We start from the raw sequence: 13,971 nt of genomic DNA, 5'->3' as shown, positions 1-13,971 counted from the left end.
TCATCTTGACAAAAAATCCTTTTTTGCGGATACCCTTCTTTTTCTCTCCAATCTGCCTGTTTATTGATCAATTTGGTTCTTGATTCTGCCAGCCCATCATGTCGGAGCCCATCAGGAACAAGAGAAACGACTACCCGGTCGCGCCGTAAGTCCCATTCGGACCCTTGCCAGCAGCCCCTCCCTGCGCTCTGGCTTGCTCAGTGAAGACGGAGAAAAAGTGATCAGAACTGACATGTCATCGTCTGGACAGGACCCCCCAGAATACCCCGGCGAGTAATGCCCCAATCTCCTCTCGTGCGCAGCAGCCCGGCGTCTCGAGCATCAGCGAGGGTACGTGGTGTTCCGGTCCCTTTGCCACTAGCCGCAGACTGACCCTGCTGCAGAAAATTTCGACAATGCGGCTGCGGCCAACTTGCTCGCGAGAAACCCCGGCCTGGTCAACATGATCCAAGGCCGTTTGGGTCAGCTCGTCGGTCGCTCGTCGGGGTACATTGAGTCGCTACCCGCCCCCGTGCGCCGCCGGGTTGCTGGTCTCAAGGGCATCCAGAAGGAACACGCCAAGCTGGAGGCTGAGTTCCAGGAGGAGGTCCTGCAGCTGGAGAAGAAGTATTTCCAGAAGTTCTCGCCCCTCTACGAGCGGCGTGCCGCCATTGTCAACGGCAAGGCTGAACCCACGGATGCCGAGGTTGAGGCGGGGAAGAGCGATGAGGAGGAGGAAGAGCAGAAGGAAGAGGGAGCGAAGCCGCAGGAGGAAACCGTCGAAGAATCTCCGAAGGACTACTCCGGTATTCCCGAGTTCTGGCTGTCGGCCATGAAGAACCAGGTGTCGCTGGCGGAGATGATTACGGAGCGCGATGAAGCTGCTCTCAAGCATCTGACCGACATCCGCATGGAATACCTGGACAAGCCGGGCTTCCGTCTTATCTTCGAGTTCTCGGAAAATGAATTCTTCACCAACAAGACCATCACCAAGACCTACTACTATCAGGAGCAGACTGGATACGGCGGCGACTTCATCTACGACCATGCTGAGGGCGACAAGATTGACTGGAAGCCCGACCGTGACCTCACAGTGCGTGTGGAGAGCAAGAAGCAAAGAAACAAGAGTATGTCTTGAACATTCTTATTTCTAATCTTACACTAACCAGTCTGCAGCCACGAAGCAAACACGTGTGGTCAAGATCACCGTGCCGACTGAGTCGTTCTTCAACTTCTTCTCGCCGCCGAAGCCGCCGACGGATGACGATGAATCGGTTCCCAGCGACATCGAAGAGCGCCTGGAGCTCGACTACCAGCTGGGCGAAGACATCAAGGAGAAACTCATTCCTCGCGCCATCGATTGGTTCACTGGCGAAGCCCTCCAGTACGAGGGTGTTGAGGAAGTCGACCAGGGCGAGTTTGAGGATGACGAGGATGATGAGGATGACGACGAGGATGACGAGGATGACGACCGGCGGTCGGACAACGCAGACGATGACTCGGATGATGATGTAGGGAACCGCCAATCGCCCGCTTTTGTATTCTCTACTGACCCGTGGCAGGATGATACGTCCAAACCGAAGAAGGAGGCTGCCGAGTGCAAGACCAGCTAAGCGTCTGAGCTCCTGATTGAAAAAAAAGACTAGATTTCCTGTGGACGGTGATGGCTAGGCCTGGTTGTTCGATTTTTCCTGTTTTCTGGCTGCGATGAGATGAGATTCTGCATTGATTTTACGTTTCATATCATTAATTCCCCATGTCCCTGTCCCCTGTTCCTGAGTAGACTCCGGGGACATTAATCGCGTCGCGAGAACGCCCTCCGGTGTTCTTCCGACCTTTAATCCCCGTTGAATGATGCGTGAATGTATTACTGGCGGAGTTGAGGTGATTTTGTCTTGTCTACCGCGAGCTGTCATCCGACCAGATAAAATCCATCAGAAAATGAGTTGAATCGTCCACCAGACATTCCATTATTGAGATGCTTCAATACAGCCATTAGAGTACAAGTAGAGAATTTCATCCATCTGTTCTCAGCACGTCCTGCAAAAAGCAGTAGTCTACAGATGACTCGCAGCTCACCGACACTCCACCGCTGGAGGATTCTTAAGACTTTTTTGCAAGCATCTCCACGCTCCTCTGTGCCCTAAGGTTTCGTCTGGAACTCTCAGGGGTTTGGCGCCGCCCGCTAAGAAATTTAGTTCGGAGCTGAGCCAACCCCAACCGCCTTTCCTCAGGGTTCAATCTGTTTTTCCCGAATTCTGCTGCTTTTCGGCTTTTGTTTTACCAAAGAGAGCCTAACTGGCCCTCTGCACCGCTTGTTTTTCTTCTTTTCTTTCTTCTTTTCTTCCTTTGCTGCGTTTCGATTTTTCCCTTGCCGTTACGACCAATAAATCACCCCCGATGCTCGATGCCTGAACCCGTCCCCTGACGTGTGTTTGCTGTGTTGTCCTTTTCTCGGCTTACAAAAAAAAATAATACCATCCCCCGAAGAGTATCGGCCTGGATGCTTTCTGCTTGCTTCGAAACGCCTTAGACCTTCGCACGACGCGACGCAATGTCGAGTAACTACGAGGTCGGGACCAGGGCGTGGCAGCCCGATCCCACGGAGGGCTGGATTCCCTCCGAGGTCAAGGAGAAACGGGTTGAGGGCGATAAGGTGATCCTGGAGTTCTTGTGTGAGAATGGCGAGGTATGTGTCGTCCAGTGCCAGGTGCTGCGAGGGCTGCCGAGTACTGACCGACCGTTACCGCACCCGTAGACAAAAATCGTCGAGACTACGCAGGCCGAGCTCCAGGAGCCGAACAACCCGTCCTTGCCTCCGTTGATGAACCCTTCCATGCTGGAGGCGAGCGAAGATCTGACCAACCTCTCCCATCTGAACGAGCCGGCCGGTATGCATGCCTGGATCGACGCCGTCCGCCAGTTGTCCGAACCGTGTGCTAATATCGTCCAGTCCTGCAGGCAATCAAACTCCGATATGCTCAGAGGGAGATCTACACATACAGTGGCATCGTCCTCATTGCTACTAATCCTTTTGCGCGCGTAGATTCCCTCTACGTCCCGCAAATGGTGCAGGTGTATGCGGGCAAGCACCGTGCCTCTCAGGCTCCGCACCTTTTTGCGATTGCCGAAGAGGCATATGCGTAAGTTCTAGTATCCATCCTGCAAGCTGTGCAGGGAATAACCAGGGATAGGGACATGCTGCGGGCTGGAAAGAATCAGACCATCGTTGTCTCCGGTGAATCGGGTGCCGGTAAGACGGTCAGCGCCAAGTACATCATGCGCTACTTCGCTACCCGAGATGCTCCCGATCCTGGCGGCTTCTCTACCGGCCGGTCAGAGTCGATCAGTGAGACCGAGGAGCAGATCCTCGCCACTAACCCGGTCATGGAAGCCTTTGGTAACGCAAAGACCACGCGGAATGACAACTCCTCTCGCTTCGGCAAATACATTGAGATTATGTTCGACGCGAAGACGAAGATCATCGGCGCCAAGATTCGCACATATCTGTTGGAGCGCTCGAGATTGGTCTTTCAGCCTCTGAAGGAGCGCAACTACCACATTTTCTATCAGTTGGTGGCCGGTGCAAGTGATGAGGTGCGCGAGAAGCTGGGCTTGTTGCCCGTCGAGGAGTTTGATTACCTCAACCAGGGCCAAACGCCCACTATTGACGGTGTGGATGACAAGGCCGAGTTTGAGGCGACTAGAAAGTCACTCAGCACGATTGGCCTCGATGAACAAACCCAGGAAGACATTTTCCGAGTCCTCGCCGCGTTGCTGCACTTGGGTAATGTCAAGATCACCGCCACACGGTCCGACTCGTCGCTGTCCCCGACGGAGCCCTCACTGGTGCGGGTTTGCGATATGCTCGGCATCGACGCCAACTCGTTCGCCAAGTGGATTGTCAAGAAGCAGTTGATTACCCGCGGTGAGAAGATTACCTCCAATCTGACGCAGCAGCAGGCCATCGTGGTGCGGGACTCGGTGGCCAAGTTCATTTACTCCAGTCTGTTCGACTGGCTGGTAGACAAGATCAACCGTGCTTTGGCCACGGAGGAGGTGATGAACCAGGTGAAATCTTTCATCGGTGTCCTAGATATCTACGGTTTTGAGCATTTTGCGAAGAACTCCTTCGAACAATTCTGCATCAATTACGCCAACGAGAAGCTGCAGCAGGAATTCAACCAGCATGTCTTCAAGCTGGAACAGGAGGAGTACGTTCGGGAGCAGATTGACTGGACCTTCATCGAATTCTCCGACAACCAGCCATGCATCGACCTCATTGAAGGCAAACTTGGTATCCTCTCCCTGCTGGATGAGGAATCTCGCCTGCCAATGGGTTCTGATGATCAGTTCGTCACCAAACTCCATCACCACTTCGCGGGCGACAAGAACAAGTTCTATAAGAAGCCACGCTTCGGCAAGTCCGCCTTCACTATTTGTCACTATGCCGTGGAAGTGACGTACGAGTCAGAGGGCTTCATTGAGAAGAACCGTGACACGGTTCCGGACGAGCACATGGAGATCCTCAAGAACTCGACGAACCCGTTCGTGAGAGAGGTCTTGGAATGCGCCGCAGCCTTGAGAGAAAAGGACTCGGCCCAGGCGCAGACCAAACCGGCGTCATCGGGCCCCGGTCGACGGCCCGCAGCTGCAACGAACCGCAAGCCGACCCTGGGTGGTATCTTCAAGTCGTCTCTGATCGACCTAATGAACACGATCAACTCCACGGACGTCCACTACATCCGTTGCATCAAGCCCAACGAGGCCAAGGAGCCCTGGAAGTTCGAAGGTCCCATGGTGTTGAGCCAACTTCGGGCTTGCGGTGTGTTGGAAACGGTGCGCATCAGCACGGCCGGTTACCCGACGCGGTGGACGTATGAAGAGTTTGCAATGCGGTACTACATGCTGTGCCACTCGTCCCAGTGGACGTCGGAGATCAAGGAGATGTGCCATGCCATCTTGCGCAAAGCCCTGGGCGAGGCGAGCCACCAGAAGCGGGACAAGTACCAGCTCGGCTTGACAAAGATCTTCTTCCGCGCGGGTATGCTGGCGTTTTTGGAGAACCTGCGGACGACGCGCCTGAACGAGTGCGCGGTTATGATCCAGAAGAACCTCCGAGCCAAGTACTACCGTCGCAAGTACCTGGAGGCGCGCGAGTCCATTCTCCAGACGCAGGCGATCATCCGTGGTTTCCTGGCGAGGCAGCGCGCGGAAGAGGCCCGTCAGATCAAGGCCGCCACGACCATTCAGCGGGTTTGGCGGGGCCAGAAGGAGCGCAAGAAGTACGTCGAAATTCGGAACAATATCATCAAGTTCGAGGCCGTTGCGAAGGGATTCCTTACTCGACGCAACATCATGGACACCATCATGGGCAATGCCGCGAAGACGATTCAGCGCGCTTGGCGCTCCTACCGACAGCTGCGTGCCTGGCGGCAGTACCGGAAGAAAGTTATTATCGTGCAGAACTTGTGGCGGGGTAAACGGGCGCGTCGGGCATACAAGAAGATGCGCGAGGAAGCCCGGGACCTCAAGCAGATCTCATACAAGCTGGAGAACAAGGTCGTCGAGCTGACTCAATCGCTGAGCGAGATGAAGCAGCAGAACAAGAACCTGCTCGGCCAGCTGGAGAATTACGAAGGCCAGTTGAAGTCGTGGCGCAGCCGCCACAATGCTCTGGAGCAGCGATCGAAGGAGCTGCAGGCCGAAGCCAACCAGGCCGGTATTGCGGCGGCTCGCCTGACGGCCATGGAGGAGGACATGAACCGACTGCAGCAGAACCACAACGAGGCGCTGGCCACCATCAAGCGGCTGCAGGAGGAGGAGCGGCTGTCTCGCGAGACGATCCGGTCGGCGGACCTGGAGCTGGCGAAGCTGCGGGAACTGAACACGCGCCACGAGAACGAGAAAGCCTCGCTGCGGCAGCAGCTGGCGGATCTGCAGGAGCAGCTGGAGATTGCGCGCCGCTCGGGCGCTATGAACGGCGTCAACGGAGAGTCGCAGCAGGGCGGCAGCTCGATGCTGCCTGCCAACGGACTCATCAATCTGGTGTCGAGCAAGAAGACGAAGCCGAAGCGGCGCAGCGCGGGCGCGGAGAGGATCGACACGGACCGCTTCAGCGGCGCATACAACCCGCGGCCGGTGTCGATGGCGGTTCCGCAGAGGACGTTCCCTCAGAGCTTCGACTCGATCGAGTCGGAGCTGGAGACGCTGCTGTCGGAAGAGGACGAGCTGAACGAGGAGGTGACCATGGGATTGATCCGAAACCTCAAGATCCCGGCACCCGGCACGGAACCGCCGCCGTCGGAGAAGGAGGTGCTCTTCCCGGCGTACCTGATCAACCTGGTGACCTCGGAGATGTGGAACAACGGGTTCGTCAAGGAGTCGGAGCGGTTCCTGGCCAACGTGATGCAGTCGATTCAGGAGGAGGTCATGGAGTACAAGGGCGAGGATGCCATCAACCATGGCGCTTTCTGGCTGTCGAACGCGCACGAGATGCTCTCGTTTGTGTTCTTGGCGGAAGACTGGTATGAGGCGCAGAAGACGGACAACTATGAGTATGACCGCCTGCTGGAGATTGTCAAGCACGACCTGGAGAGCCTCGAGTTCAACATCTACCACACGTGGATGAAGGTTCTCAAGAAGAAGCTGTACCCGATGATCGTACCAGCGATCATCGAGTCGCAGTCGCTGCCAGGCTTCGTGACGAGTGAGACCAACCGGTTCCTGGGCAAGCTGCTGCCGTCCAACAACCAGCCCGCGTACAGCATGGATAACCTGCTGAGCCTGCTGAACAGCGTCTACAAGGCGATGCGGGCGTACTATCTGGAGGACTCGATCATCTCGCAGACAATCACGGAGCTGCTGCGGCTGGTCGGCGTCACTGCATTCAACGACCTTCTCATGCGCCGCAACTTCTTGTCCTGGAAACGTGGTCTCCAGATTAACTACAACATTACGCGTATTGAGGAGTGGTGCAAGAGTCATGACATGCCTGAAGGCACTTTGCAATTAGAGCATTTGATGGTACGTACAACCCTGTTCTAAGCACAGGGATAATGCTAACATCCCGTAGCAAGCGACGAAGCTTTTGCAGCTCAAGAAAGCTACGTTGAACGATATAGAGATCATCCAAGACATCTGCTGGATGTGCGTATCCCAATCCATACATCTTAGAGACCCCAAGCTAACATATATCCAGGTTATCCCCGGCCCAGATCCAGAAACTCCTCAACCAGTACCTCGTCGCCGACTACGAGCAGCCGATCAACGGCGAAATCATGAAGGCTGTTGCTTCGCGCGTGTCGGACAAGGGCGACGTGCTGCTGCTCACCGCCGTCGACATGGAAGACAGCGGCCCGTACGAGATCGCCGAGCCGCGTGTCATTACCGCTCTGGAGACGTACACGCCCTCGTGGCTGCAGACGCCGCGCCTGAAGCGGCTGGCAGAGATTGTCTCGGCGCAAGCGCTGGCGCAGCAGCAGGAGAAGATGGATGTGGAGCAGTCGGCAGAGATGGTGCATTGAGTGAGTGATTTGGCAATGAAATGGGCGGGTTTCTAATACATTATTTGGCTTGGAATGTGGTGATGAATCGTGACGATTGTTGAATACATATGTACTACGCTGTTGTGGAGAGGATTGCGCTGTAAATTTTGTATCTTTTTTTTCTCTCTACATTAGAGGAAATATATCGTATTTACACTTTAATCATTACCATCGCATTGATCCTCTGATCCTATTCTACGGTGATTGACACGCTCCCGAGCTCCTTCCACCCCCAGCCAATTGATGCCTAAGGCAGAAATTTTATCCATCTCTTGGAAAGATCTTCAACCCCTCCAATTTCTGAAGCCCCGCGGAACCCTCAATTCCTTTCTGTTCTCTTTTTGAACTGACACAGGAAAGAAAACCATGAAGACAATAACCTTCATCACAGGCAATAAAAACAAACTCAACGAAGTCCGGGCCATTCTCAGCGCCCCGGACCCGGAGACCGGCGAACAGCCGATTGACATTCAATCGCGCGCCGTCGAAGGGATTCCGGAGATCCAGGGGACGATTGAAGAGATTGCTCGGGAGAAATGCCGGGCGGCGGCGAGGGCGGTAGGAGATTAAACACACTCTCTTTGGCAATTTGGTGCTCACTCATAGTTTTGTGAGTGTGGTAGGTTAATGGACCCGTTCTCACTGAGGATACGGCGTTGGAGTTTAATGCGTTGAAGGGGTTACCGGGGCCTTATATGTATGTAAATTCTTCTCATTATAATTTTACTATCTGCGCTGGTAATTCAAAAAAAAAAAGTGTGTATGCAATGGCTGATGATGATGTGTGGTTCATAGTAAATGGTTCCTCGAAGCTCTTGGGCATGATGGTCTGAATAAACTCGTCGAGCCGTACGAGGATCGCTCCGCGCAGGCGGTTTGCACGTTTGCGTTCTCGTATGGGCCCGGGCAGGAGGTTTTTCTGTTTCAGGGTCGGACGGAGGTGAGTAACAAAGTTTTGTTTCTGATTCGGTCGGAATTTGCTGATGGTTGTGGTTTAGGGGAAAATCGTGCCTGCCCGTGGACCGCCGAATTTCGGTATGAGAAAACGTTCTCCCGTGAGGATGCCCTCGTTCTAACGATCAACAGGCTGGGATCCGATTTTCGAGTACGAGGGCCGTACATATGCCGAGATGGACAAGGAGGAGAAGGTATGTTCTTCTCTCCTCCCCTTAGGGCCCGTAGATGGAGACTGACTCCGAAAAGAACAAGATCTCGCATCGCTACAAGGCCCTGCTCAAACTCAAGGAGTGGCTGAAAACGCAGCCTTAAACTCAACCATTCAGCGGTTGTATTCGGATCGATTGCAGGATTTCCGATCTATGAAGAGTCCTCATCGTCCGAGTCTCCCTGTTCCGCCCGATTTTTCCTCCACGACTCGACCCACGTCGCGATCCGCGCGCAGTTACTGTCAATCTGTTCCGTGTTCTCGCTCTCCAGCTCGACGACAATCTCCTCGTCGAAGGCTTCCCTGGCTTCCTCGAGAAGCATGCCGAAAATTTCCGCATCAAGGTTCTCCTCAATCTTGGCTGCTGAGTAGCCTCTGTGTAACATGTCAGGTCAGACCCGATTCTACCCGGTAGATAAGAACGAAAAATATAGAAAGTATTAAGATCAAAGCTTGTGTTGAGAGTGAACCCACCTAGCAGACAACCGATCGTGGTAAATCTCGGTACTGGGACATCTCAAGACCACCACCAAATCGATCCACGATTTAGGAAACAAATCACAGGCATGCCAATCGATAATGTAGCCTCCTTGCTTGACTTCATCTTCAATGGCGTCCAGTAACTATTGTCTCCGTGTTAGGTACACAATCCTATCTTTCTCCCTAACGACTCAGTTGAGCGAAGAAACAGACGTACTTTATCCTCGTCAATGATCCAACTCCCCCGCTCCTCGTCGTACCCATCGAAACAATCACGCTCTTTGGCGACTTGGTTGATCGCAAGGTGTTTGAGCCCCGTGTCTTGTGCGATTTGCTCGCTGTGCACCGTCTTGCCGACGCCGGGAGTGCCCGTGATAATAATGTTCGGTTGCTTCCGCATTGTCTTCTCCTCCTTTTGCTTTTCGTTTGAGTTGTGGCTTGAATTTTTAGGCCACCAGTGGTGAGGCCTTCGAATCTGAGAGATTTTCGGGTCACGTGCTCTACAGAGACCTACAACGCCAGTTGTTGCCTTAATCGGCAGGCCTACTTCTTGGACCATGGAGCGAGTTGTAGTCTTTGTTATTCTAACATTAGGATCTCAAATCCTTTGTACTTTTGTAGATATGGCGCTCCTCTCCGCCAGGCTTGAAGCACCTTGGTTGCATCAACGCCCTGAATGGCGTTACTTCCTTGGTCGATCAGTCGCCTCACCGCGGGCGAGGTTTTGTACATGGGATCAAACACAAGGAGATCGGCCGTGCCGCTCTTTGTGACTTCGAATCCTACAATTGTCACCGAGTGACCGCGGTGCTGGAGATATATCGGCGGCAGGTCGGTTTCCAGAATCTTTTCACCGGACTCGAGGTTCGAGCAGCCCTCGCGAAAGTATTTCGCCACGCTCTCGAACAAGGCCTCGTAAGCCCGTCGCTGGGGCGTGGTTATGAAAGCATTTGCACTGCATCTGTCAAGTTGTTAGAGCTGAACAGCGCGGGGCTTCAGCGGCATGATGACTCACTTGATGTCCAAACTCAGAAATAGGGCTTGCGCCTGTGACGCGTTAGCCGCGCTTGTCGACGCTCGCTGAAACAGACGGCCTGCTCACCTCTGGAGTGCCAATATACTTTCTCGTCCCTTTGATTCCACCGGTCTCGGTCCGGCCAAATTCATCGAATCCCATATCCCATGCACGTTCGATCATGTCCTGAAGCTTCAGAATCGACGGCGTGCGACCCGGAAATTTTTCGTGTCCGGGTTTTTGTGCCTCCTGAATATGCGAAATGAGCATTTGGATATTTCGGTAGCCGCAGAAGCCGCCTTCCCGCGGTAGCTTGAATATGTGTCGAACGAGAGGACTGCAAAACATCACCCGCTCAACCGTCGGGTCCTGCCGACAGAGTTGCTTGAGCACCGGGATGACGCCTTTTGTCTCGTTCTCGACTGTTTCCACCCGAACCACTGTTCCCGTCGAGCTGAGTTTGTTCTCGTACGTGATCTTGGGGCTCTCTTCAAGCATCTTTCGTAGCCATGATGGCATTTGCTTCTCGTGGGCGTAGGGGCCTAGTTCCGAGCGCTACAACGGACGGGTTAGATCTTCTTTTTCTGTGAAATAAAGCAAGCTCTCCAGGACGGTTTTCCATACCCCGAGTCTCTTCACCGGACCGCTCCCGGAATGCGCCGACCTTCGCTTGCGGCGTTTCCTTGTCTTCCCTGCGACTACGACGTCCCGGCCGTGCATCGGGACGGGATCATCCAGGTCTGAGTCTGGACTTTGTTCCTTCTTGCCGCTCTTCCCGCTTCTCCCGCTCTTCCTGCCATTTGGAAGCTCGTGTCCCTCCGGCGACTGCAATCCTCCTGTATCATCCAGCGCGACGGTCTCAGCGACATGCAAATCTAAGTGGACTTGGATCTCATCCTTGTGGAGCACCTCCCCGCACCCATGGGGGCATTCCAAATATTGCTCCTCATCATCCGGAGGGGTATCGTCCTGCAGTTGTGTCTCAATGGGCTGCTCTTGGACACCAGTTGTCGTATTCTCAGGATGGCAATAATCGATGTGCTGGATGAGGATATCGCTGTATTCGTCGGTGAATTCGCAGAATGGACATGTAAGGATCTCCATCGGATGGTCCTTAGCTTGGGCGCCTGCCATATGCTTGTATGTCGAAAGTTCAGTTTCTTAGAATGGATACCGGCTGCTATCGCAGGCTTGCAAATTATTCAAATGATCCAAAGGCAGATTGGATGGACCGGTCTCGATCTTGCAACAAGCTGATGATCTCGATTTAACTAGACATGCTGTAGATATGCTGTCCACAGGCAGCACTGTAGCTGGCTGCCATATTGAACCAACGTCCAATCGTTATCAATACGATTTGGAGAGGAAAATTACCAAATTACGCGTATTAGACCGCAAGTTGCGCTTCGGGCGGCAGTTCCGCTGGTCCAGGGTCGCTCCGCGCTGATTGGCGCAAGCGTTCAAGACGCTTTTCCGTAAAGGGAATAGCTACAACGCGGCAATTGCAAAAAGCTTTAGAAAAAAAAAGCAAATACGGTTCTTACAGCCGCGAAAAAAAAAAAAAAAAATAAATCCGACTCTTGTCGCAATCGTCGATCATAGTAATCAGTGACTCAGACGATTAAGTACAGGCTCTGCTCTGCTTCCGATTCTTTTTCTCTTTTATATACTTGAATAACCTTTGGTCGCGACTACAAAAGTCTCCGCATTGCCCTCGCGACCTCCTCTTTCCTTTCCTCAGCTTCAGTTTTGTTTTCTTTGATTTCTTTCTGGTTTCGCTTCTTATGTCTTAGTTCTCTCAGTCCACAATGCACCCGTCTGAGCTGACCCCGCCGCAATCTGCCGCCGATTCCCCATGGGTGATTCAGAAATTCGGAGGCACTAGTGTCGGCAAGTTTGCTACTAATATCGTCGATCACATTGTCATGTATGTGTGGCCACAAAGATCGGATGGTACAATCCCACTGACTCGGAGTACAGACCCAGTCTCGCAGAGCAACGAGTAGCCATTGTCTGCTCGGCACGAAGCAATTCAACCAAAGCTGAGGGAACTACAAATCGGTAAGCACCAGTTGACTCCCAGAGCTCTCCATTGGACTATTAGCTTACCAGGGTGCAGCCTTCTGCGCGCGGCTCGCGCCACCGATGACCCAGCGACCAAGAGCTACACCTCGCTAGTGGATGCCGTTCGACAAGACCACGTTGACGTTGCTCACGATTTAATACAGTCGCCTGAATTGAGGGATCGCTTGGTTCGCGAAATCAATGAAGAATGCGCCCATGTTATAAAGGTCCTCGAGGCTGCACAGGTGCTCGGCGAGACAAGTGCACGATGTGTGGACAAGGTCATTAGTGCCGGCGAGAAGCTGAGCTGTCGCTTTATGGCCGCCCTGCTGGAAGATCGGGGCGTCGGGGCACAATATGTGGACTTGTCGGAAGTGATTGACTTTGCGGTGAATGGGCAAGGCCTGGATCAAGCCTTCTACAACGATCTAGCCCGTGCATTGGCCGCAAAGATTAATGCATGCGGCTCAAAAGTTCCCGTGGTGACAGGCTATTTCGGCCCAGTGCCGGGTGGCCTGCTGGAGAAGATCGGGCGAGGGTATACGGATTTGTGCGCTGCGCTTGTGGCCGTAGGCGTCCGTGCGAGGGAGCTGCAGGTGTGGAAAGAAGTAGATGGTATCTTCACGGCGGATCCTCGCAAGGTCCCGACGGCTCGCCTATTGCCGACCATCACGCCGTCCGAGGCGGCTGAGCTGACCTTCTACGGCTCGGAGGTCATCCACCCTTTCACCATGGAACAGGTCATTCGGGCACGGATTCCCATCCGGATCAAGAACGTGATGAATCCAAAGGGCAACGGCACAGTCATTTTCCCCGACTCGCCAGCCGAGTTTGACAACGTGGCGCCGGGCCACGACTCAAAGCTGTTCCGCACACGAAGTCCAACGCTGGTCAACGGCCAACGCCAGGGCCCCAAGCGCCCCACGGCAGTGACCATCAAAAACAAGATCCTGGTGATCAACGTTCATTCGAACAAGCGGTCGCTCTCGCACGGCTTCTTCGCGGGCATCTTCTCTGTGCTTGATCACTGGCGACTATCCATCGACCTCATCTCGACGAGCGAGGTGCACGTGTCGATGGCGCTGCACTCGGAGATGCCGCTTCTGAATGGCTCCGGCGATGACTACGAAATCATCGATGAGAACCTTCAAGGGGCGATCGCGGATCTCCGAAAGTATGGCACGGTCGACATCATCCCGGGAATGGCCATTCTGAGCCTTGTCGGCAAGCAGATGAAGAACATGATCGGTGTTGCTGGGCGCATGTTCTCGACACTAGGAGAGAACAATGTAAATATTGAGATGATTTCTCAAGGTCAGTTCCCTCTCCCCGTCTTAGGGCTGTGTAACCACTGACAGGATTTGAATGCAGGCGCCAGCGAAATCAACATTTCGTGCGTCATTGACGAGCGCGACGCGGATCGCGCTCTAAACATCCTTCATACCAGCCTATTTACATTCCTCGACTAGATACTTCATTATTTTTCCCTTGCATTTTTTCTGCCTATGTGCGTCTTTTACTAGACATGCAGGGTTTCCATTTCGGCGTTTGTGGTGGTTATGACTGGTCGGTTCAACTCCGACGATGCATGGTTATCATGACGGCCTTTAAAGTTCCAACACAGGCGGCGTTCTGAGTGACTTGATGTACATAGCATGCATGGTATATACAATGATAGAGCATATGACCTACGCATCATTGGGAGGAGTAATTACTCCTAC

The 13,971-nt window shown here is 53.6% G+C and overlaps 7 protein-coding genes across 7 annotated transcripts; 4 read left to right on the top strand and 3 right to left on the bottom strand.

The window, feature by feature from the left end:
- Nucleotides 1–98: 98 nt before the first annotated feature.
- Nucleotides 99–1,592, top strand: VTN49DRAFT_6177 (uncharacterized protein; the record flags this gene model as incomplete). The annotated part of the gene is made up of 5 exons (XM_069414316.1): nucleotides 99–145; nucleotides 251–330; nucleotides 384–1,106; nucleotides 1,156–1,490; nucleotides 1,542–1,592. The coding sequence occupies 5 exons, from the start codon at nucleotides 99–101 to the stop codon at nucleotides 1,590–1,592; spliced, it is 1,236 nt and encodes a 411-aa protein (XP_069265575.1).
- A 54-nt stretch (nucleotides 1,593–1,646) lies between these two features.
- Nucleotides 1,647–1,895, bottom strand: VTN49DRAFT_6176 (uncharacterized protein; the record flags this gene model as incomplete). Its single annotated transcript, XM_069414315.1, has 1 exon — nucleotides 1,647–1,895. The coding sequence occupies one exon, from the start codon at nucleotides 1,893–1,895 to the stop codon at nucleotides 1,647–1,649; it is 249 nt and encodes an 82-aa protein (XP_069265574.1).
- Nucleotides 1,896–2,533: 638 nt separating this feature from the next.
- VTN49DRAFT_6175 (uncharacterized protein) lies at nucleotides 2,534–7,505 on the top strand (the record flags this gene model as incomplete). Its single annotated transcript, XM_069414314.1, has 6 exons — nucleotides 2,534–2,668; nucleotides 2,738–2,870; nucleotides 2,933–3,122; nucleotides 3,174–7,005; nucleotides 7,055–7,128; nucleotides 7,181–7,505. The coding sequence occupies 6 exons, from the start codon at nucleotides 2,534–2,536 to the stop codon at nucleotides 7,503–7,505; spliced, it is 4,689 nt and encodes a 1,562-aa protein (XP_069265573.1).
- A 387-nt stretch (nucleotides 7,506–7,892) lies between these two features.
- On the top strand, nucleotides 7,893–8,795 carry VTN49DRAFT_6174 (uncharacterized protein; the record flags this gene model as incomplete). Its single annotated transcript, XM_069414313.1, has 6 exons — nucleotides 7,893–8,084; nucleotides 8,150–8,223; nucleotides 8,322–8,466; nucleotides 8,525–8,561; nucleotides 8,613–8,674; nucleotides 8,730–8,795. The coding sequence occupies 6 exons, from the start codon at nucleotides 7,893–7,895 to the stop codon at nucleotides 8,793–8,795; spliced, it is 576 nt and encodes a 191-aa protein (XP_069265572.1).
- A 48-nt stretch (nucleotides 8,796–8,843) lies between these two features.
- Nucleotides 8,844–9,571, bottom strand: VTN49DRAFT_6173 (uncharacterized protein; the record flags this gene model as incomplete). Its single annotated transcript, XM_069414312.1, has 3 exons — nucleotides 8,844–9,066; nucleotides 9,166–9,314; nucleotides 9,389–9,571. 3 exons carry the CDS (start codon nucleotides 9,569–9,571, stop codon nucleotides 8,844–8,846), a joined length of 555 nt encoding a protein of 184 aa, XP_069265571.1.
- A 179-nt stretch (nucleotides 9,572–9,750) lies between these two features.
- VTN49DRAFT_6172 (uncharacterized protein) lies at nucleotides 9,751–11,320 on the bottom strand (the record flags this gene model as incomplete). Its single annotated transcript, XM_069414311.1, has 4 exons — nucleotides 9,751–10,132; nucleotides 10,187–10,218; nucleotides 10,274–10,741; nucleotides 10,811–11,320. 4 exons carry the CDS (start codon nucleotides 11,318–11,320, stop codon nucleotides 9,751–9,753), a joined length of 1,392 nt encoding a protein of 463 aa, XP_069265570.1.
- A 674-nt stretch (nucleotides 11,321–11,994) lies between these two features.
- VTN49DRAFT_6171 (uncharacterized protein) lies at nucleotides 11,995–13,719 on the top strand (the record flags this gene model as incomplete). The annotated part of the gene is made up of 4 exons (XM_069414310.1): nucleotides 11,995–12,113; nucleotides 12,167–12,247; nucleotides 12,306–13,564; nucleotides 13,622–13,719. 4 exons carry the CDS (start codon nucleotides 11,995–11,997, stop codon nucleotides 13,717–13,719), a joined length of 1,557 nt encoding a protein of 518 aa, XP_069265569.1.
- Nucleotides 13,720–13,971: the final 252 nt, after the last annotated feature.

The sequence above is a fragment of the Thermomyces lanuginosus genome (assembly GCF_041956635.1).
Source record: "Thermomyces lanuginosus strain ATCC 200065 unplaced genomic scaffold VTN49scaffold_40, whole genome shotgun sequence".
In the NCBI taxonomy this organism is placed as follows: Eukaryota; Fungi; Ascomycota; class Eurotiomycetes; order Eurotiales; family Trichocomaceae; genus Thermomyces; species Thermomyces lanuginosus.
Note: the sequence above shows the minus strand (reverse complement) of the source record. Positions and strands in the feature narration are given on the sequence as shown.